Source organism: Pteropus alecto, unplaced genomic scaffold (assembly GCF_000325575.1).
Source record: "Pteropus alecto unplaced genomic scaffold, ASM32557v1 scaffold111, whole genome shotgun sequence".
In the NCBI taxonomy this organism is placed as follows: domain Eukaryota; kingdom Metazoa; phylum Chordata; class Mammalia; order Chiroptera; family Pteropodidae; genus Pteropus; species Pteropus alecto.
In genome coordinates, this window is record NW_006431915.1 from 1,524,442 (window position 1) to 1,548,684 (window position 24,243).

At 34.8% G+C, this 24,243-nt stretch overlaps 1 protein-coding gene and 1 pseudogene across 1 annotated transcript in view; one reads left to right on the forward strand and one right to left on the reverse strand.

The window, feature by feature from the left end:
- The window catches only part of SLC44A1 (solute carrier family 44 member 1), a 116,582-nt gene that overhangs the window by 54,923 nt on the left and 37,416 nt on the right, over nucleotides 1-24,243 (forward strand). Inside the window, exons 7-14 of the mRNA XM_006906071.3 lie at nucleotides 2,166-2,305; nucleotides 3,651-3,837; nucleotides 4,786-4,951; nucleotides 5,723-5,879; nucleotides 6,482-6,565; nucleotides 12,142-12,279; nucleotides 18,520-18,756; nucleotides 20,552-20,632. Coding sequence (XP_006906133.1) covers nucleotides 2,166-2,305; nucleotides 3,651-3,837; nucleotides 4,786-4,951; nucleotides 5,723-5,879; nucleotides 6,482-6,565; nucleotides 12,142-12,279; nucleotides 18,520-18,756; nucleotides 20,552-20,632 — 1,190 coding nt within the window. The remainder of the gene's footprint in view (nucleotides 1-2,165; nucleotides 2,306-3,650; nucleotides 3,838-4,785; nucleotides 4,952-5,722; nucleotides 5,880-6,481; nucleotides 6,566-12,141; nucleotides 12,280-18,519; nucleotides 18,757-20,551; nucleotides 20,633-24,243) is intronic.
- LOC112473153 lies at nucleotides 3,419-3,537 on the reverse strand (annotated as a pseudogene).

Sequence of the window (24,243 nt, forward strand, 5' to 3'; positions counted from 1 at the left end):
TTGGAATAAAAGCAAATGGAGATGTTTTTTAAAAGGAGCTAACATAATTTTGTTAGTATTCGTTTTGGGGTAAGAGCCCAAGAGAAAAGACAGCAACTGAGGCTCTGTTCTGCTTCTGGCTCTTTAATTTTCACTTGATTCTTCAGTGTTCCCCACCCAGCAAGTGAAGGGACCCTTTCTTTTTATCTTTCTCTTTTTAAAGGCCTGAATCAGCCATTCTAAAGTATTGAAGTTCTTTCTGGTTGAAAAGTATTTCTGGCAGAGTATGTGTGTGTATGTGTGTGTGCACCATGTGTTTAAAATTTTATTTCTCATTTTTTTATTGACATTCTATTTTCTGTTTTTGTTTTACTATTTGTAATGAAACTTTCATGGCTTTCTGTGTTTATTATCTTAAAAAAAATAATTTTCCTTTCCCAGTTATAAATGTGATACCTACTCATGGTATCTAACTACTTCCATGGTAAAAAATAGAAATATAAAAAAGAAAATAAACATTGTATTTTCACATGCTACTTCGTGTCTTTAAAGAAGAGTGTTTACTTCACCTTTAAATTTTTTATAATTATATTTACCCCCGTCTCTCAGTTCACCACTGTTAGCATTTGAAACCCAGACCTTTTCGTGCATGTGTGTGCATGTCTATGTATAATATATATATATATAGTTAAAAAAAATTTTAACCCAATGTAAACTTTTTTTGGTAGAGGAATTTGTTCCCATTACATTTATAATACTAACTAGTATGCTTGGTCTTACCAATGTCATCTGTTTTATGTTTTCCTTAAATTTATACTTTCTAATTTTGTTTTCCCTATCTTCGCAATATGAACTATATTTTCTTTGGTTATTTTCACCCTTGCTTTGAATGATGTACATTTTATTTTTACTTCTGCAGTTGGTAACTTATACATTTTTAGAAAATGTTCTTTAATCTAGAATTCTGTGTTTATTAAAGGATGAAATAAAATCGTATATGTAGAGTTATCCGCTACCTCTTTAAATTTAGCATAAGTCTTTCTTCCTCCTCCCCTCACTCCCTTCTGCCCACTCCCACTTTTTCACCCTTCTTATATATCTGAGAGTTTGTATTCAGGTTATTCTTAAAGTTAAAATATTATTTTATTTTTTTAAAGAAATTTGCTTCCTTTTGCCTTGCAAACTTTCATAATTACAGTTAAGTTTTCCTATCTTGGTTTTAGTGAGAACTACAGGTCCTGTTTTCATAAACCTTCATTCTTGAGTTCTTGGTTTAAGTTCATCTTTGTTTTGACCAGAATCTGAATTCAGGTTACTTATTCATGAAGATCTTAAGAGTTACATGTATTCTCACCTCTTGATTATCTAAGTTTGTCTTTACCTTCACATGTGATTGTTGAATTTGTTCCATATAAAATTCTTGAGGTAAAATATATTCCCTTGTGTCTGTATTTTATTTCAGAAAAGAACTTGGAGACCAGTACAAATTTTGTTCCTTTGCCCATAACCTGTCTCACTTGCCTAGATGTTTATATAATTTTTATCTTATCCTTGGAATCTCTGAACCAGTAATGAAGATAAAAACTCCCATCCCTGGCACCCATTGCTTTTCAAAGATTTCCTGTCTTTGTTCCTACCTTTGATGGGAACTACTCTTTTGATCTTCGTTTATTCATCGTATTGATCTTCGTTTATTCATTGTACAAATATTTCATCAACTGTATAACTGTGTTGGTGCTCAGGGCTGGGGTGACTGTGATGAGTTTAGCAGAGATGATCTTTGCCTTCCGCAGCTTTATTGCTGACTCTTATGACCCTGCTTGCTTCCTACAGGCTCCCCAGCTTAAACAGGCACTGGTGCTCTCTGTGTGACCAATTCCTCTCAGGGGTATCTGTCTTTGCTGGCTCTCTCTCAGCTTCAAAGTCAATCATAAATACAGTTGAAAGGAGTTTATTTGACACACTGGAAAATTTATAAGTGTCTAATGTGGAAGATAATAGTGAATAATTGGAGCTACCCTGATGCTGGCAAAAAAGATATAGCTATGTAACCTCCCAGTCAAATGGATTGCTGCTGCATTAGTCCTACAGTGATGCAGAGAAAGGGTCCAGAAAATTGAGGATTTATGTTACGTGGTTTTTTTTAATGCTAAAATTATTGCAAAAACAATTTTATTTGTCTTCAGGTGGCACAGGTGTACTGTGGTGGCTGTATGCAAAGCAAAGAAAGTCTCCCAAAGAAACAGTTATTCCTGAACAGCTTCAGGTAGCTGAAGACAATCTTCGGGCCCTCCTCATCTATGCTATTTCAGCTACAGTATTCACAGTGAGTATAGGTTTAAGTGTATCTTTGAGGTTTATATTTTTATTTACGAAAGATCATTAATGGAACAGAAACTCCCCTCTAGCTATTGCATGAGTAACTTTGATCTCCATTAGATAAAATCCGTTCCACAGAGTATGGCACACTAAAAAGTCTTCAAAAGACTTCCCTAATTGACGAGGGCTATTTGATGTGACGTTTTTGTTCTGCACTGCCTGATTTTTGAGAGGATTTTCACTTAGAATATTTACATTATCATTTACTAGTAAGAATATACTTCTTCTTGGCATTAGATAATGTAATTACCTTTTCAAAAACAGTTCTCTTTATTATAGAAAAGTATATTAAGGAAGAAGTCACCCCAGATCATTTCATTTACTTATTTACTAATTAGTTTCCCATTTTTTCCTGTTAAACTTTTGTTTTAACAATATTATTTCAAAAATATACGTGAGCTTCCCTGCCTAACCATTATACAATAAAATTACTAATTAACACGTGGTTAAATAATCTATACTCATATCTTTAGTTCCTCTTTGAAAAAAAGAAAAAAATACCTCAGTTCACCTCTAGGTGTAATCCCAAGCTTTTTATCAAACATTAGAAACAAAAAAAATAATAAGAAAGCTGTCATAAAACCATAGGCGACAAAAGATATTTGTTATTATTTTACAAATATTTATTAATCATCTTTTAAGCATGATTTTCTGTACTAGGTATCAGGGTGGGAGGGTAGAGGAGCTGGTGAACAAAGGGCGAATCTTGCGTGGACCCTCTTCTTAAGGAGCTCTTGGCTCAGTAAGGGAGAGGAGGTATAGTCATGGCATGCTTTCTCTCTCCTGGTCTTTGGAGTGACAAGCATGCATCTATTCAAATAAATTAAGTGTGTCATCCTGACTAACAAACACGTTTTGAATCATAATGAGTGAAGAAAGGAAAAGTAAAAATTCTGTGATTTATTAACAAACTGAGAAATCTTTTTATTTAGCTTTAAAAGACATTTTCAACATACGATTGAAAGGAAGTGCTGCAAGAGAGATACAGACGGATAAAGTATTATGGGGATTCAGAGAATGAAACTTCCACATTTTATTTTATTTATTTTTTATTTTTTTACACCTACAGCACCTGGTCTTCCTAGGCAGTCTCCCATCCAAGTCCTAACCAGGCCCGACCCTGCTTAGCTTCCGAGACCAGATGGGATTGGGCTTGTTCAGGGTGGCATGGCTGTAGATGAAACTTGCACATTTTAGAATGAAGGATTCTGTTAAAAATTTCCGCCATTCAGTTTCTATTTTCACGGCTTACAGCGGTAACTGGCACCTTTCCCTCCATTCTCTCCACGCAGGTAATCCTGTTCCTGATAATGTTGGTTATGCGTAAACGTGTCGCCCTCACTATCGCCTTGTTCCATGTGGCTGGCAAGGTCTTCATTCACCTGCCACTGCTAGTCTTCCAACCCTTTTGGACATTCTTTGCTCTTGTTCTGTTTTGGGCGTACTGGATCATGACACTTCTTTTTCTTGGCACTGCTGGTAAGAAGACATGTTGCTCTTTCTTTTAGTGATGAATTTGATTTGCATTGGCATAGTTAACATCAAAGAAATTTAATTCTTCTGATATTTGTTGACTAAGGTTTAATAGCCATCAGAACTAGCAGTGGTTATGGCTTTTTAATTACCCATTTTCTATTCATGATTTTTAGATCATACTAGCAGAGTGAGTATAAACCAGGCAAGGCCTGAAATTGTATCCTGTTTTGAGATGGTTGTGGATTTGAAGTAAGCTCCTATACTGATTCACATTTGGATCTATTCCAAGGTGAACTAATGAATGCAGCACCACTTTGGAGTTGCCTCAAACCTCAGTTATAGCTAAAGATCAACTTGCTTCCTTCGGATTTTATAGTTTGGAAATGACTCAACCCCAGCTAGCGCTCCTAGTGATGGTACAGTTCATAGACTATAAGATTTGCTTGTACCCATTCTTAATATCAAAGATTATACTGAAGTGGAATTAATTGTGAGGAGTGGTGTAAGGTTAGTAAAGTGTATCTAACTTCTCTGGCCATTCATCACATATCCACCAATTGAATATATAATGTGAATTTCTGTACTTTGCTAATAATTGAGGTCTATAATTATTGGATAAGTAATAGATCAGAAAAAATATTGAAGTATTTGAAAATTTGTACCCAAGCTAAATAAGGGATAATGTGGTAAGAACTGTATTAAAATAGAACACATTTTAAAAGCCACGCATGATGGCTTTGGGGGAAACAAAATGCTTAATTGATAATGTTTGGCTTCACAACTTTTCAAATAATAATTATTTTTGACCCTTAATGAAATAACGCTGTGATCACAAAGTTTGTGTTTGGGCGGTAGGGACCTCTTATTGGAAATTAATCTCTTGAATTTAATAGCCATATTGGTTGGTTTATACTTTATGTGCTTCTTTTTCCCTCCCTCACTTTTTCCTAGGCAGTGCTGTTCAGAACGAGCAAGGCTTCGTGGAGTTCAGAGTTTCTGGGCCTCTGCAGTACATGTGGTGGTACCATGTGGTGGGCCTGATTTGGATCAGTGAATTCATCCTAGCGTGTCAGCAGATGACTGTGGCTGGAGCTGTGGTAACATACTATTTTACTAGGTGAGAATTTATACTTGTCAGAAAACTTAAGGTCATCTAAGTGATCGTGCCTGAAGGGAATGGAACTGTGAGGCTTGTGAGAGTTTCATTTCTTTAAAAAGTAATTGGAAGTGAATATGCCAAAAAGTTATAGTTCATCAATCTGGAAGGTAAGAAAATGAGAGGTGGTTATTTTATTTTTCACACATTTCTAAAACTTTCTCAAAAATTAATCAGAATGACAGGCCATGATATAACATAAATTATATTTAGTAGAAGAACAAATCTTGTAGTAGTGCCTTATGTACTTTTGCTTTATATAGAAGTCTATCAAAGGACAACAAGACTTTTTAATTTATTTGGATGAGAACAATTGTGTGACTCCCTTTCCTAACTTCAGTCAGAGCTGAATATAAGCAATAGACCTCATAGATCTCTATTATAATGAGGTACCAGGTCTAGACTGAATATCTTTTAAAGTTCCATTTTCTAATTGTACAGTTAACTTTATAAGTATTTACTAATGAGAGCTTTCAAAGCACAATTGTATTTAACTTAAAATATTGGAGCATAAGAACCCCATGAAACTACCATAGAGAAATGAAACATTAATTTTATGTGGTACATTTGTAGCATTTATATTAGTTGTACTATATTACTTTGCCATTTGTTATAAAGCTTCGAAAAAGAAAAATGAACTAATTTTTACTGCATTGGACTCTAAACCATTCCTGTGTTTACATCCTGATCTAGCCTTCGTTTTAATTGTCTTTTTGGTCAATTTAAAAATAGGGATAAAAGGAATTTGCCATTTACACCTATTTTGGCATCAGTGAGTCGTCTTATTCGTTATCACCTTGGTACTGTGGCAAAAGGATCTTTCATCATCACATTAGTCAAAATTCCACGAATGATCCTTATGTACCTTCACAGTCAGCTGAAAGGAAAGGTAAGGGGGAAATACTTCTTTGGACTTTTCGGGGGCACATCCAGACCTCGATTCTGTATGTGATGTTTTAAGTCCAAACTGTGAATGTTTTCTTTAAGGTCTTGACAAAGTAGAACCTAATCCTTCCCCATTCTTGTACTCCATATGTTCTGGCAAAATCCATGTCATCACTGGTTTCTGAAAGTGTCCTGTGCTTCTCTTCCTCTGTATCAACTCACACACTTTCCTTTTTAGAACCTCTTCCCTATCCTTGACTGTGCAAATAACATACATTTTAACATAGCTTAGCACAAATGCCACCTCTTCCTGGGAACCTCCCTTGATTCCTCCCACCTCCCAAGTGATGTTGTCTCTCTCTGTTCTCCACTTTCATAGCACTAGTGTCTATATTATATTATCTTACAGTAGATACTAAATAAATATTGAACTAATTAAAAATAATTCAGCCATTACAGTTTGAGAGAAAAAGAATAGGTGTGGAGGCTTTGAAACACACGTTGTGATTTTTTAAATTTTTGTTTATTTTTCGAACATTTGGAATATCCTTTATGATGGTTTGATTCTTCAGTTTTTTAATTATTTCAACTTTTTCTCCTTTTCAGGAAAATGCCTGTGCTCGATGTGTGCTGAAATCTTGCATTTGTTGCCTTTGGTGTCTTGAAAAGTGCCTAAATTATTTAAATCAGGTAAAATATTTTAAAAATAAATCTAACATTCATTTTTAAAGATAGGTTTGTTATTTCTCCTTCCAAGATAAAATGATCAAGCATAATTGAAAGATTTTTTTTTTCCTTGTGGTGCTATACATTGTATCTTGATCAAGTATATCTATTTCAATCATACTCTTATTTTTCAAAGTAACGTACATTCTTACAAAGGCTCATTATTAATTAATTATAATACATGGATAAAATATCATTAGGATTGATCGCTCAGGAAGGACATTTATCCCTTAATTCATATTCTTTCATCTTTTATTTTCCCTAAGAATCTGTCTACTCTAGCCATAGTTCTTTAATTCTTTTTTAAAAAAAATAACTCTGAGCGAGCCAGAGCAAATAGGTCTTTAGGCCATACAATGTCAGTTGTCTGTGGGCCACCAGTTTGTTGCCACTGCTTTAAAGAATATAGAGGCTAATAGTAAAGAAGAGTGTTGATATGGGGATAGAATAGGCCAGAGTCATTTTGCAGCACTGTATGAAATTCCACAATTCCAAATCATGCTCCAGTGCCATACAGCATGGGAAATACGGCTGTCTTCAAAAAAGAGCTTTAGATTTTTAAAATGAGCCATTTAGTATTTATAGCATAGGTGTTAGAGTTTTGCAAATAAACAGTGAACTGTGAACTGCTTTTTGTTTTTGTAGGCGCTTATCTTAGTGTTAACCTGAAGGTGATTATATATCTAATCTAACAGGTGGAATTCACTTTAGTTAGAGAGATTGTTACAGGGAGAATCTGTTTCTCTCAGACATTGGATTACTCAGGCTTTGGTTTACTTTGGCACTCTTTGGAGATAGTATATTTAACCTGGAAGGTATCTGCTCTCTGGCTGATAAGCTCTTAAAATTATGAAACTTTTCTCTACATAATATGAGTAGGAGTTGTAGAGAATATTTTTTGAGCACCTACTATCTGATACTATACTAATTAAGCACTTTATATACTTTATCACTTTCTCTCCACAACTCTGTAAGAAAGGCTCATTTCCTCTGTTTTATAGATGAGAAAACAGTCTGGCATCTTATGGCAGATCACATAACCTAGAGGTGGAGGAAGTTTTCAAATCTCACTTTGCCTAGCTCTTGCCAGGATATCACACTGCCTCTTGTATAAATACATATGTGCTTTTATGCAATATAAAGAAAACTAAAGTATAGTTTATTATAGAGAATATGCAAACATCTCAAATTTTTATGTATCGTGCTGTAGACTAAGACAAGCAACAGTTTTAAAGACAATCTGTTTAAATTAAGATTTGCAACGTAGGTGTAATTCTGATGACCCTTAAAAAGTCTAAAAACTTAGAACCAAAATGAATGAAATCTGTGGTATAAATTTGACTTTCTGACCACTCCCTCCCTTACTCAAAATGAGAAAGGGATCATTTTAATTGCCTTTTCCCTTATTTAATTTATAATGATCCACACATAGAGTTGCACATATCCTAGTCTCCTTTTCCTACCATGACTGTCCACCTTGCCCTTATTAAGTGACTTATTATATAAGATTTTAAACTTTAAGAGAATTTCTAGATCCTTAAGTGAGGAAAGGATAGAAGGTGTGAATATGTGGAAGCTGAGCCCTGGGACAGATGACTAAGCAGACCGCCGTTACCTTCATGGCGGCCCTCTCTCTGCCCTGACATATGTCTTCCACATGATCACTGCTTTTTCACTATATCCTGTCACACAGAATGCTACTAGTGACCACTTGGGATAATAGGTATGCTTTTAAAAAGTTGCCTGGGTGGTGATCATCTTTTATTTTGCTCTGAGAGTTGAATAGTTTCCGGCCTATGTCCTGCCTGAGCAGATGTTGGGCACAAGCGAAATGGTAATGTGACGCCTCTCTATGGGTGGTTTAGCTCAAGATCAGGTAGGCTGTCTGAGAAGAAGGTGGATGGGTTCTAAAAATCTCAGCTAAGCAGTCTGCAGAAAGCTCAGAGAGCAGTTATTAGGGAAAGCTACAAAGGACTCAGAATTTTTTGAGAACCTTAGCGTGAATCCTTTTTGACTAGGGTTATAGAAGCGGAGAGAAATTTTATTAACCTGCTGTGATCTGTAGCACATTTTTTCTTCCTGAAGAGGTCATCTTGACCTTTGTATATCATATTCAGCTCATTTAACTGCCTTGGGAGTGGGAGAAAGCTTATAAAATATCCACTTACTGTTTTCAGTTAGGTCAAATACAGAGGAGTTGCACAGAACTGTTGGAATATTGCCAAAAAGGCTACATTGCTATGAGCCTATCCTACCCTGGAACTGAGGAGTAGAGAAAAGAAACCATCCTGCTTCCTTCCCCATCTACCAGTAAATAGGGTTCTGCTCTAAAAGTAGATGGAATGGGTGGGACAAAGTGGGGGGGAGAATAAAGAAGCAGCAGAGAAGGAATAATAATAGTTCTCAAATAAACAGACACTTCGAAAATTCATGAGGGTAACAAAAAAGTTTTTCGAGTTTAGTTTGGAAGTGTTGGGTCTGCTCCTGATGTCAGCTGGTCAGCTGGTCTGATGGACAGTGCAGAGAGATTGGAGGAGTGTGGATCCTCTCTTGCTTTTGCCTCCCCTTTCAAGGAAAGTCATGTTCAAACTGCAAAGGGTCAAACAGCGTAGTTAAGAGAGAGTTGTCTGTCCTTATTGTGGGAGTGAGATTTAAGACAGTACATAATTTTGCAAAGGGTCGAACAGTGTAGTTAAGAGAGAGTTGTCTTTATTGTGGGAGTGAGATTTAAGACAGTACATAATTGATTTAAATGGATTATCTAATAACCTTGATTCTAGACAGTATAATGCTTTTTATACTTCAAGAAGCATCTCATAATATATATAGTAAATATGGTAAGACATTTTCCTCGGAAAACCTGTTATTAAATGCAGTTTGCCCTCCATATCTGCATGTTCCATATCCATAGGTCCTGCATCTTCGTATTTAACCAACCGCGGATGGAAAATATCGGGGGTGGGGATGGGGGTGTTATGTTGTTGCTGACGTGTACTATGTAGTTAGACCTGTGATGGTTGTATCTGTACTGAACATGTACAGACTTTTTTTTCTTGTCATTACTCCATAAACAGTACGGTACAACAATTTACATAGCATTTACATTGTATTAGGTATTATAAGTAATCTAGAGATGATTTAAAAAGTATACAGGAGGATGTGTGTCGGTTATATGCAAATATTTTGCCATTTTATCTAAGGGACTTGAGCATGCTCAATAGCAAGGGACAGCTATAACTGGTTCATTAGTCTCTTGATTATGTCTTAGAATGGGGAAGTAAATATGTTTGGCTTTGTGGGCCATATGTAGTCTCTGTCACATTTGCTCACTTCTAATGTTGTAGCATCAAAACAGCCATAAACAACATGTAAACAAATGAACATGGCTATGTTTCAATAAAACTTTATTTACAAAGTAGGCATTGGTGAGATTTGAGCCACAGGCAGTAGTCTGAGAGCTACTGCTCTAGAATAAATTGTTAAATTCTTTTTTTTTTTTTTAATTTAGTGAGTACATAGGGAAGTGGCGAGAACTGGGAACTGGTTTGGGTTTTTTGAGAATACATCAGGCTACAGAAGTTCTCCATTGCTTTTCAGCAGAGTTACTGTCACACAAGATCAAAAGTATGGTTTATTTTGATGTCATTGAGGCATTTGGCAGAATGTTTCAAAGGGAGTTCTGTAGAAGATGTGGGCCACTGCTGTTAAGTAGTTAACTCTTTGGTGCCCGCTATCTTTTAACTGATAAGAGACACCGGCAGATAACAATAAAAGAGAGCAGGCAGGAAATGAATGCTAAAAGGAAAATTTAATGGCATGATTTCTTTAAAATACTATAGATAGTAGATTTTGAGATAAAAAGATCGGTAAACATAATACAGTAATATACTCTGATAATAAAGTACCCCAATTTGTATGATGGAATTTCATCTATTAAAATCATTCTGTGTTTCTCAGAGAGCACCATAATTTCCTACTGCTCCATTACTGGAAAAAGTGTATAAACCTCAAGTAGCGAGAATTTAATCATATAATGGCAAATTAAATTTTTGATGACTCAAACCTCATCTCCATACCAGGTTCCTAATAACTAACAAGCGTACAATTGGAACATTCATAATTTAAAGACTATCTCTCCCAAGCTCAGTGTTTAAAGTTTTATTGGCAACACAATGTAAAGTAAGCCCTTCGTGTCCAGTGGTTTTCCAGCAACTTTAACATTTTACACCCACCAGTAATTTCTTAAGTCAGCAGTAAACCCCAAATTACTCAGAACCAAAAGTTTTAGTCACAAAGTCCATATACTTTCTTTTCCTAAGACTCAGACATATTTGCACATGTTATAGCACTTATTCACATTTCCCCCCAAAATGCCAATGCTATTCTAAAATGTAACATAAAAAGGAAAAAAATCAAAGTCTCTTACTAGTGGGTCAAAGAAGACATGGGGCAACAGAAGCCGGCATAGTTGAATAAAAGTATGTCATCTGGGACTCAGTTGTCAATAAGGGACAGAAAGCCAGCTCAATGACCTGAAAAAAGGAGCATGGGAAAGAAAAGGAAGAGATTTTTAGCAGTTTTTTAGTTTCTGTAACTGAAAAGTCCAGACGTCTGGTTAGTTCCCAATGATGCAAATATTGTCACCAAGTGCAAGTACCTGGTTCTCTCTGCTCTGACTTCCATGGTATTAGCCTCACCCTCGGTTTCATGCTGTGACCTCCAGCAGCTCCAAATTCTTCCCGTTCTGTTGGCCAAACAGCCATGGCAGTTCATACCCTCATACCTCGCTCTCCAAGAAAATGGGGGAGCTGCTCTGTCAGGAGCACCTATGGATGAGAAAGGAAACTTCTTTTTCCCAGAAGCCTCGGGGAATATTTTTTACTTTAATTGGCTCTGATTAGCTTATATGCCAGTTTCTGAACCAGTCAATGCCCATCCCCACAGCTGAAGGTAGTGTCGACTCTGCTCAGAATCCAAGAGAATGGGGAAAGGCTGTTTTCTTAAATTGAGAGTTTGGGTCCTGCTCCCAGAATGGAGGGGTGTGAAATATTGGGCAACAAATTGCTATCTACTACAAGAGCTGTGAGAAGTGACAGCATGGAAGAAAGTACCAAGAAGAGAGTAGATATTCCAGCTAAAACAGCACAGCAATCCGATGCCTTTACATATTTGTGTAGCTTTTAAAGCATCACTGAGATGATAATAATGCATCACCGATATTCATGGTGATGAACCTGCAACATAATGTTTAATTTACTAAGGGAAGAAGTTAATCAATATTAGAAAGATTAATATGTGTTTTAATAAATACGAGTGTTTTTAAAGGACCAGTACTAAGTCAAATGAAAAATTCTTTTTACCAGGTATTTTTTAAATATATATGTTATATTTTCTTATACTTCCTCTTAATATTTACCTCACCAAAACCACTGGTTGAACTATGAAATATTTTTACAAGCTATGCTTAATTGTGCTTGATTTATATCTTAGCAAAGTAAGATTATATTTATTGATGAAAAATTGTTTTCGCTTTTGTCCAGAACGCATACACAGCCACAGCTATCAACAGCACCAACTTCTGCACCTCGGCGAAGGATGCCTTTGTCATTCTCGTGGAGAATGCTCTGCGAGTGGCTGCCATCAACACAGTGGGGGATTTCATGTTATTCCTGGGCAAGGTAAGGCCACGTGTATTACCTGAGACTTATAGTACATTTTTGCATATATATATTTGCTGTTTAATTTCAAAAACATCTAGCCCACTAAAACACTAAAAATAGCTTAATATATAGAAAGCCCTTAATATGTGTTAGGCACTTTTCTAGGTACTTTGCATGTATTGAGCTCATTTAATCCACATGACAAATTTGTAAAGGAACATCTATTATTATCCTCATTTTATAGATGAGGAAATTGATTTTAACTGCACAGTGATTAGGTAATTTGCCTGTTTCTACTTACATATTTTGAATTGTAAAGAATAAGAAACAGTCTGTAGTAGTTAGGGGTATTACATCTGGAACTTAACTGCCTGGATTTGAATCCTGGCTCTTTCACTTACTAGCTATGTGACTTGAGTACGCAGGGCATAATCCTACTGTGCCTCAGTTTGCTCATTTATAAATTTGAGATAATAATAATGCCAGACCTCTAGAGTTGTAAAGATTGGACTGGTTAATACATGTAGTGTACGGACATTACTCGACACAGTGTACGTTCTTGACTGTTAGCTGTCATTGTTAAACTAGAGCCGTTGGGGAATGAGACTTAACTGTCCTTAAAAGTGTCTAGAAGAAGAGGTCGTTTATTCTCTATTATTAAAACCTGCAAAACAACAAATAACATTGTAATTTAACTTTATTATATCTGTATTTCAAACTATAAAATACTCAGAAAATTTGAGTTAAAAAAAAAAGACAGTGCCACTATAATCTAATAACTTATTAGTTTTATATATTTCTTCCCAGTGTTTTTTCATAGGCCTTCATCATAGCATATATACCTGTTTATTCTGCTTTTTTCACTTCACGTTATATATATTTTTCATATTGCTTTGATAATCTTCATAATTACCCATTGTCATGATGGTTAATGTTCCATCAAATGCTATTCCCAAACATTCTCTTATGCTGAACCCTTAGGTTACTTTAGCCACTGTGTTTTGAAAATGTTTTTGAAAGGAAAAAATATCTGGTGTAAAGAGACATTGATGGCACTATGTGGTTTTAGGTTCTTAAGCTCTGTCATTTAAAAGGAATTCTAAAACTGTACAAATAGTCATTTTAAAATTCTGTAATTATACTTACGTTATGACTGCTGGATTTGTTCTTGGCATTTGTTTTTACAATAAGAGGTTTTTTTTATAGTAAAGATCGAATGAGTTAATCCATGTTAAAGACTGAATATAATGTCTGACACTTATTAACTGTTACTGTTATTTACGTGCTATATGACTAATTGTGGAAGGCTTCAGATTTTTTGTTTATTTTTTACATATTTATAATTTATCCCTGCTGTTAAGAAAGATATGAAACAATTTAAAATGAAAACATATGTATACAGAGCAATTAAAATAAAAGGGAAAGAAGCCATATGGAGTAATGATGGAGAAAATTACACTAAGTGGCAACATTTGATCTTGATAGTGATTTTAGCAAACTCTGATGGAGACATTGCTGGGTGTCAGGTCCCGAGGGAATTGCTCTATGTGAAGTGTTGTATTTGGCCTCCCCCTGTAAGGTGAGCTATTACTATCATCTTTATTTTATAGAAGAGGAAACTCAAGTTTAGAGAGCTAGGTATGTTGCCCAAATTTAGAGAACTAGAATGTGGCAGAGCTGGAGTTCAGACTCAGGTCTGAGCTTCTAAGTTTTTAATCACTATGTGCTATAATTGCTTCAACTGACAAATTTGCCCTCGGACCATTTGTAAAAAGTCTTTTGATTCAGTAATCCTGATGATGCTAAACTACTGCTAAGATAGTTCTAAATACAGAAAAATACAGCATTATTTATAATAGTGATCAGCTGTAAACAGTCTACTGCCTAACCATAGAGAAATAGTTGGAAATAGTAGTCAAGAGACTATTATTCACCTATTAAATAGTGTTTTTTATTGAGTTTATAATATGATAATACATATAATATAATAAGTGAAAAAGCTGAGTAAAACTGCTGGACTATCACCATACTGTTTTAAAATGTTCATAAGAAAATGAAAATATCTTAAAATGTTAATAATGATTGTCTTTCAATATTGAAAATATGAATGATTCTAAACCCCTTCCCCTACTGTACCATAGTAAGATGAAGTTCTGTATATTAAGTATGCATTCCTTTTATAATGGAAAAATATATAGGTGATAAAATACAATGTTTTAAAATTGGCTTCGAGTTTTTCAGCAGCCTAGTTCAAGATTTTTCTTTAGTTTTATCGTAACTTTTTATTCATTCAACAGATATTTATATCATGCCTTAGAAATGGTCTAGGGGCTATTCTGGGTATTGGTTATATATACAATTGTTGTATCATTTATTTAACCAAGCCCCTGGATTTTTTTCACAGTTAAATTGTTCGCTTTTTTTTTTTACTAACACAAAGTATGCTACAGTGAAACCTTTGTATACAAATCTTTGTCCACATCAGTACTTATTTCCTGAGGCCAGAATCCTAGAAGTGGAGTAATGAATCAGAGTACATAATAGGCTTCTTGATATGAGTTGCCAAAGTGCTTTCCAGAAAGATATAATTTTGAATAAAATTATAATATTGTTTTAAAAATGACTTTTAAAACCATGGAAAATAAACATTTTTTAAAATAAAGAAATCTAAAGAGGAGAAAAATCTTCTGGGTTTCTAACATACTGAAATAAGTTCTTTAGTTTTCCTTTATAAAAAATACAGTTCTGATCACAGAACACAGTAAATAATTTGAAAAGAGTTTCTCTCATTAAAATTAAGTGGCTGCTAATGTGCAGAAATAATTTCTGATTAGGTAGTTCAGCTAAACATATCGTAATAAACATTATAAAAGACAATGTCAGGAAAAAACTATTGATACACACCACAACTTGGATGAGTCTTGAGGGAATTATACCGAGTGAAAAATGCTAATCCTAGAAGATTAAATACTGTATGATGCCATTTATATAAAACATTCTTGAAATTAAACATTATAGCAATGGAGAACAGAATTGTGGTCACCCAGTTAGCGATGGGGTTGGAGACAATAGGGGTAGCTATGAAAGGTTAACGTGAAGGCTCCTCGTGATGATGGAAATGTTCTGTATCTCGACTGTTTTCATATCGATGTCCTGGTTGTGATATTATTCTATAGTTTTACAAGGTGTTGTCCTTGAAGGCAGCTGGATAAAGCATTCATGGAATAATTCTATGTTATTTCTCACAACTGCATGCAAATTTGTAATTATCTCAAATTTTATAATTTAGTTTTTAAAATCCTGAATTTAAAAAGAGCACATAAGACAATGTCATGGATTCCATTTCTATGGGGCCTTAGTGGTTTCACGGAATGGAATATCATGTTGGGAAGGGGCCTTAGCTCCTCTGGGTTAGTGGCTTGTGACTTGTGACCACTAGTCAATAAAGCCCTCAAAGGTAAGAATAGAGATTTGCAAGCTGTTTAAACATTTTTAAGTCTAATAGATGTTGCACATTTGCCCCAATAAAGCTCTACAAAAAAATCCCTAATCCCAAGTTTCTTTGCTTCTGTATGAAATTATTTTACCTCTATTTGATAATACTTTTTCTAACACTAATGTGTTCTAGTTGATAATTTATTTGGCTTTGAATTAATAAAAGAGAATATGAATTATTACTTGTAAATGCTATTTTATTGGAAAAATCTTTCAAAACATGAGTTCCATGGGGAAAAAGCATCATAAATGCAAGATTCATAGTGGAAAAAAGTAAAAAAACTAAGATTGCCAGGCACTGTGTTAATGCTTTCAGAGTGCTTATTTTTAACAATTGTGGGATGTATGTACTATTAAGTCTTTTAAAGATGGAAAAAAGGCTCAGAAAGGGTAAATGAACTTGCTTAGAGTCACACAACTAAGAAGTACTAATTCTGTGTTTCAAAGCTACATCTTTCTGACTCTAAAACGAGCATCCTTTCCTTCTTCCTCTCACATCCCACCATGTGTATGAATCTCTCTAGTGTATCACTAATAATTTATCCTCTAGAACAAGTGTCTAAACTTTTAAAATCATGCATCTTATTACAAAAAATTTTTTGCACACTTCCCAGTATATTTACATTTATTTATTAATGATATATGTGTAGCTTTTACTAACACATGCATTATAAAGCATACTATAAAAGAAATTTTAAATACATGAAAAATACAAGTAGAGGTCCCAGGTGGTTCTCTTGAACACTCCTTTGGGTCTGTGTACTCTAACATGGAGATTGATACTTCTCATAGGCTGTGAACTGTGTCAGAATCACCTGGGACACTTTTAAAATGAATATTGCTGGGCTTCATCTTAGATCCAACCATCAGACTCTCTGGGAGTAGGGCCCAGGCATCCACATTGTTCACAGACTCCCCTAGTGAGTGATTCATAGAGAGCCTCTAATAGTTTGAGAACCATTGATGTGTTCTCTGCTTGAATAAATGCATGACACCCTTTCAATATATTTGGGAGTAATTATTACATGTCTTTGACTTTTTTTAGCTAAACATTACTAGGTCTTGAAGATGTTTCTCACGTGACATTAGCCAACCTTCCACCTCAGCAGCTTTTGTCTCAACATCTAGTTTGCTTGAGCCACATCTTCTACCTGTATTTAACTTTAACATTCCAAATGTGGTTTAACTTTTTAGTGGCGCGGTGAGAGCACAGAGAACCTCAGTCTTCCCATAGGGTGGATGTAAAAAATTTGAAGGCGAGTCCAAGAAATAACTCATTCTAAGACTGAAACTAAAAGAGTGAAAGAAAAATGGATGTGATTAGCTATCTGTGGAAATCACCTCAGAAAAGTCACTGTAAGAAAAAATTCATAAGAGTTGGCCATTCAAAAATGGTTGCAGGGAGGGTCTTTGAAATCTCAGGCAGACCCAGATTTGCTCCGTAAAATGATCTGAAAGAAGGATCAATTTACAGCTTAACCAGTGTATCATCTGATGCATTATAACTTCTGGTAAGGGTAATAGTGAATGAGAGATGCTTTGGTGTTGATAAATAGTAGAGAAGAGACAAGAAGAATTCTCAGTCTGACTGTCCCTCAACACTGGAGAGGAAAAGGCTGCTCTGAGGACTCTTTTTTTCTTTGTTATTTAAAGCTTGATGCTAGGCCAAGTAAAGGGCTGGGCAAGAGTGTGTCTAGGATTCAATATAACCTATTACTGCTTTGCATCAGTATTCGAGTATTTGCTGATTTTACCTGGAATGAGCACTGGAGTTATCATGATAAGACCATTATTTGAGTGGTATCTGCTCTTCTACTGTGTGACCTTGGGTAGGTTGGCTAGCATGTTTCCCATATATAAAATGACAATAATAATGTTTGCCATAAACCATTCATGGGGTTATTGAAAAGCTGAAATAGACTGTATTAAAAGAACCACAAAACATGTAAAGTGCTACTTATGAGGTGATAAAGCATCAGAGTAGGTGGTTCTTGATAATAATCATATTGGCTATTTCTTTTATTCTTATAGCATGGATGTTTTGGGCAACTTTTTTCCTCACAGATAGTCCAAGTATAAACTTCATGGCAAATCCTATTAGATTTGCCACATAATCTATGTAAAATAAAATGCAAAATATAAAGTTCTTAGATATGTTTGTTGTAGCATTATTTATATCTGAAAACAATATAAGTCTCTAAGTATAGGAGAAAGGTTAACTAAATTTTAAATCACCCATAAGATGAAATTATGTAGCTGAATAAGTGTTTATAAAACATTTATAATGATACTATAAATATTAATGAAGAGCTTTTAATGATTTGTTTATATAATACTAATTTATAAATGTAAAAATGCTTAGAAAAATACATAGCAATATCCTGAAATTTCAGTTTTTTTCTGAGTGCTGAGTATAATTTTTTTTTCTAAAATATGTGTACATTTATCTTAAAAAGTGGCACAGGTGCTATAAAGGGAAGCTTTAGGGAACAAGCATAACAGCTGGAAAACTTGATTATTTTTAATGTCAATAGGAACGATTTTTAATTTCTATTATATGATATACATGTGTAACTGTGTGTATATGATATATATGGATTATACTTTCTAATCTGAGATGGAATAGGCTCAATGCAGCCATCGTTTATAAATAGTAGAGAGAATTTTAAGGCTGTAAAAGATGAAGAAAGTCTGCAAAAGATGAAGGAATCGTGGTTTCCTGTAGTAGGGTATTATATGTGGTCTTTGTTCTCTCTGCTTCAGGTGCTGATAGTCTGCAGCACAGGCCTGGCTGGGATTATGCTGCTCAACTACCAGCAAGATTACACAGTATGGGTGCTGCCTCTGATCATCGTCTGCCTCTTTGCTTTCCTAGTCGCTCATTGCTTCCTGTCCATTTATGAAATGGTAGTGGATGTATTATTCTTGTGTTTTGCTATTGACACAAAATACAATGATGGGAGCCCTGGCAGAGAATTCTATATGGATAAAGTACTGATGGTAAGTATTTCAAATGCCTTCTACTGCTTTAGGGGTAAAAATACTAATAAAAATATTTTGCAAAAACATTCTCTATATTTAATTCTCATATATGCAACTGAGTGATTCAGAATTAAACCTGTAACACTCATGAGTGAGCTTAGTCTTGGGAAATCAAGGAAGAAGTCCCCCTTGGCATGGACGAAACCATATATCCTGAGTTCACTGTTCCATACTGCTGCCCCCCTCTCTGAGTTAGACAGGTTCGAATTGACTTTTTAAACCCTACTTTTAGCCTTTGAATTGGAACATTGGACCATTGATGTTCTAAGTGCACTTTTCTGAATTAGGGCTCACAGATAAAAAGTCTTTTTCCCAGGTTGTGATACCTACCTGTATTTCTCCATCCACCACCTTTCCAAATACCATTGCTTTTAACCCCATTAAACTCATTATCTTAAGTATGCTAAGCCAAATTAAAAGCATTTTTGTAATGAGTATAGATTAACAGATCCGTGAGTGGTAGATTATATTGTTTTATATTAGTCAAGATCTGAACCTTTACACAGATATTTTATTCAGATTCTTTAGAGTTATGCAGCCTCTGCAGCTTCCCTATATTAGAACCTCAAAACTTTTTAAAATTTAGAAACTATATTAAAATAGTTTAAATACTATTACATCAATGTCAAATGCTCCAAATTAAACATGCTTTTTGATAATAGTATTTGGCTATTCAGCTATGAAATATTCCTATCTTAAGAGTGGATAATATCGAAGACTAAATATTAGACATTGGAATAACAAGTTATCTTCCAGAAGCATGGATTTATTTTAAATGTATTTAAATTAAATTTATTTATTTAAAATAAATGTGTTAATTCATAAGCTAGATCCTTATTTTTTTAATTGCTAAAATACCAAATGATTTAACCGACCTATTTGATACTGATTATGTCTTTGACTAAGTACACCATCAACTAAATTTTGGACATTTTCATAATGTCTAAATTATAATTCTAATTGATTGTTTTCATAATGGAATTTGGTCTATATGCTTTGCATCTCTTTTGTAGTTAAGACATTTAGAAGATTTTTTGTATTTTTAGCCACTGATCAAAAACAAAGTAAAAACACAATTTTTCTCCTTTTAGTTTTCTCTGTAAGAATCATGAGGATATTTAATGAAGAAGTGCTCCATAAACTTTGACAGGATGGAAATGTTTCCTTAGGGGCACAATCCTATCTTAACTACTTCTGACCACAGGTTATGGTTGTTACTTCCTATCTTCCTGCTTTATGGAGTAATTTTAAATCTAGATAGATTTGTTTTTTAAAGTATCTTATTTATGGTTTGGTAAAATCAGTATTCTGTGCTTAGTAGTATCAATGCTTTCTTTCACCTTCTAGGGTTATTTTTAAAAGGAGGCTTATGGAGTAAAATGTTTTTGTTCCATTTAACTATGGTACAGAAAAAGCAAAACAACAAATAAAACAATATTCTAAGTATGGGAAAACAGTCTTTTTAAAAAAAGTCAGGTATTTTCTCTTTTGGATAGAACTTACATTATCTCCTAGCATTATCCCGAGTGAGATGGTCACCGTGAACGGATGGAAAAAGGATTTCATATCAACAGATTGTAGTCTATTCCCACAAATTTAGCAGCTCACATGTGTGATACTACATATTTATTGCTGTGGTCTTAGGCCATCCATTTGCCAGTATTGAGTAAAAACTGAAAATGTTCTTTAGAATTCACCTACCCAAAATCTGAAAGGACCTAAGAATTGATGCCATTTGGTCCATATTTTGCAGGAGTTTGTGGAAAACAGTAGGAAAGCAATGAAAGAAGCTGGTAAGGGCGGCGTTGCTGATGCCAGAGAGCTAAAACCGATGGTAGGTGGAGATGAGGAGGCAGCTGCCCTCCAAGAATTTCACTTTCACTTCCTCTCTCTCTCTGTCTTCACTGACTGCACTTCTTCAGGAGAAGCTTTTGTTATCTGTATCACGCAGGACATACTGCTCTTTCTGTTTGTGTGTTTACCTATCACTTGGATGGCAGAATTCTTGTCACAACTGAGACCACCTCCTGTAAAAGTAAGCTGAAAGGAACAGCATTGTCACAATGAAGAGTGGTCATGGCGGGATAGAGGATATTATTGTCCTTTAAGGTGAAATTGCTGTTTCTGTTTTTTTTGTTTTTAAATGTCAGTGTTTAGTTTTCATTGAACTGAACATTTGGTCATACACTTGAACTGACAGTTTGATTTTTATTATTTTTGAAGGTGATAATAGCAATTCCTTTCAACTTGCTAGAATCCATATTTCTCATTTTTTAAATATTGGTTTACTTATGTTGCTGTCTTTTCCCCTTTGCTGACTTTTTTTTTCTGTTGCCTGGATTGTACTTTCTTTGTTTCTTACGCTATTTTTCAGTAGCAAACAAGTCTATTTCCATCGGCACTCATATTCCACACTTGATAAGACAATCTGGTCTTCTCAAAGCTCAGCTTAACTGTGAGAAAGATAAATTATCTCTGGTCAGTGATACATACATTCTGTTTTCATTTGGGAGAAAAAAAAACCTTAAAGTTAATCAGTGTAAGAGAATCCTGAGCTGCTTTTTTCATAGACGTTCTCACTGCTGCATAACAACAGATATCTCTAGCATATCTTGGTCTAATTACTGCTTATTTTACAAATGTATTGTTCTTAAATAGCATGGGTATTTCGAAATATAATATAATTGCCTACATCCTTTAACAGTTAATTTTAAATAATGTGCCTTCTGATCACATATAATGTCTGAAAGTGCGAAGACGTTTTTTCTTCTTTATGTTTTATGTAGTTTTCCAACTTAAGAAATAGACAGTATAAAACAAGCCCATTTAAGTATGTAAAAGTAAAGGAAATGGGTTCATTTAAGGGGAGTGAGGAGGCCACATGTATATGCAAAATAATTGTATATTCAACCTAAATTAAAGTCTTAGCAGAATGTTTAGATATGAACTCTTTTCTCCATAATCCCTTCCACTGCCTATTTTGATGTTGCTCTTAATAGCATTGATGATTATAAAGCAAAATTTCAGTGCTTAGATTCCCAAGGCACAGATCACTCTAATTATAAGTAAAAGGATGTGGAATGGTCATATAGCTCTTAGTTTTAAATGCATTAGCCAGAACTGGATTGAGTGGGCAAGGGGCACCAATCAGCAATCTCTCCGGTCAAGTCCCTTGCCTTTCTACACCTTTTTTCTGTACCCCTCTTACTTCCTGTAGGCAGCGGGGGGACTGCAGTGAAGCATCTGCCAATGCTATGGTGGCAAGACTTCTTTCTTGCCACCGCTTGGTTGTCCTAATTGTTTAGCAAATAAGGTTCCAAGCCTGATTTACAAAAGATATATAAAATCTTAAAATGCGAAACATCTTTTCCCCACCTTTGTCTTTCCAGTGGTTGAAGCTTCCATTAAATTATTCTGCAGCGATAAGCATTAAAGAAAAGGAGAACTGTTTGGAGGTTTAGGACTAGTTTGACCATGAATGGGCATATATTTCTGTAGATGGACAGTGGTAGACCAGAATGCCTAAACCTCCAATTAATAATTAATAATACTAGGAAAATTGCCTAGGTAAGTGGCATTCTCCCAGAAGCCAAAAATTTAGAAAGATTTTTTTCTCCCTAATATTGCTTTCAGTTTTAAATTAATGTCTCTTAACTTAAACAATACATTAAAATCTTCATTCAGTTTTTGCTTTTATTTTTTGTCGTTCATCAGTTCATCGCTTGTAGATGAATAGCAAAATCCTCTGCTTTATCCCAAAATACATCTCTTATGTGCCTTGTTCTTCTGGTGCTTTGGACTTTGTAACATTTAGTCCCTAAGAATGATGATTTAAGTGGTTAAAAAACTCATCAGGAGAGAAATGTGAAATGTTGCTCATAAGGAAGTTAAATTACCTCTAATTCTCATCTCTTTTCCCCGGTGTGCATGGTAAGAGTTGGCCTCCTACTACCGCCACCATCTTGTATGTGTCCCTAAAGAATTATCTGAGAATTTAGGATTGCTTCTTTGTATTTGCTTGCTTTAATTCACGTGCTATTCCCTTAGATGTAAATTCTGTGAAAGAGAGTCACACCTATTTTGCCATATCTGTAGAAACACTGCTGTTTGAGTTCCCAGTCTGTCTTCCTCCATAATGGGATATTTTAATTTAGGGTTTATTTTTAGCCTATAAAATAATGTTCAGGAAAATGAGGTTTTAAATTTCCGTTTTGACAGGGGGATCATTGAGCTATATATAAGTACTCCCAGTTTTCCTCTTGGACTTCTTTTTTGAGAGAACCTATTAGTTAAAGAAACTTCGAAGGTTTGGGAGGTCGTTCTCTAAGTCTTTGAACGTGATTTTAGAAAAATTGACCACATGTGCTATAGAGGTTTAAGAAAGAGACATTCTGGCCATCTGCTTGTACAGGCAAGAATTTACAGAGGAAAGGTTGGAAAAAACCCGGGCGCTAAAGCAGTATAGGCCAAAGGAGTATTCTCTACATATCTCAAAGATTATGCAGAAGGCAGTGTGACCTTCAACATTCATACATATTTCAGCCCCTGGAATATAGGTTCAGGGGAGAAGTATTCTAAGTCTGTTGTTTTGTTGCTATTTGCGGCCATTTTTGTATTTGTAACATCACTCATAATCTCCTTTTAATGGTAATTGTCTAAGATTATACTTTGTATGGCTTTGTTTTCTAGGCTTCGGGAGCAAGTTCTGCTTGAAACTAGCCGACCGTTATGGAACCCATTGACATTCCAAAACAATATATACACATGACTGTGTGTTTGTGTGTGTGGGTGTGTGTATATACTTATATGTATGTGTGTATATATATGTATATGTATATACACACACACACAAAATCAGCCAAAATCAGAGAAAAGGAACAGGGATTTAATACCTTTTTTATGCTTATTTTTGTCAAACATGTACTCCTTTCATACGGGTGGCTTTTACAAGGCAACTGCCGTCATTTAATGTTTTCAACTGTAATTGTCTTAATGGAAATGTTAAGATTCATATCTGATTAACATTTTTAATAACTTAGAGGAGATTTTTAACTTTAGTTATTTAAATTAGGTAAAATTATTGTACCGAATTCTCTGTCTAAAGTTTATTCAGGGGTGATTTCCCTGAGGTGTGCATAAAATCAAGATCTTATTTTACTGATGCATAAGTCCTAGTGGGATGAGACTAGGCATATGCTTTCAGATAAATAAGGAATTACTCCAATCAGTTTTCCCCCAATCAAAGAAGCCATGTCATTTTACTTTTAGAAACATACAAGTGGGTCCAATATGGGAATTTTCATAATCGCTCATGCATTTGTCAGCCAACATTAAAAAGTAAGCAACTCCTCAGGTATTTGTAGTTTACCCTAATGCTTCTATAAGAGAGTAGGTGAAAAAGAAAAGAGTAGATAATCTTTATTATGCAAACTTTTTTCTTATGGT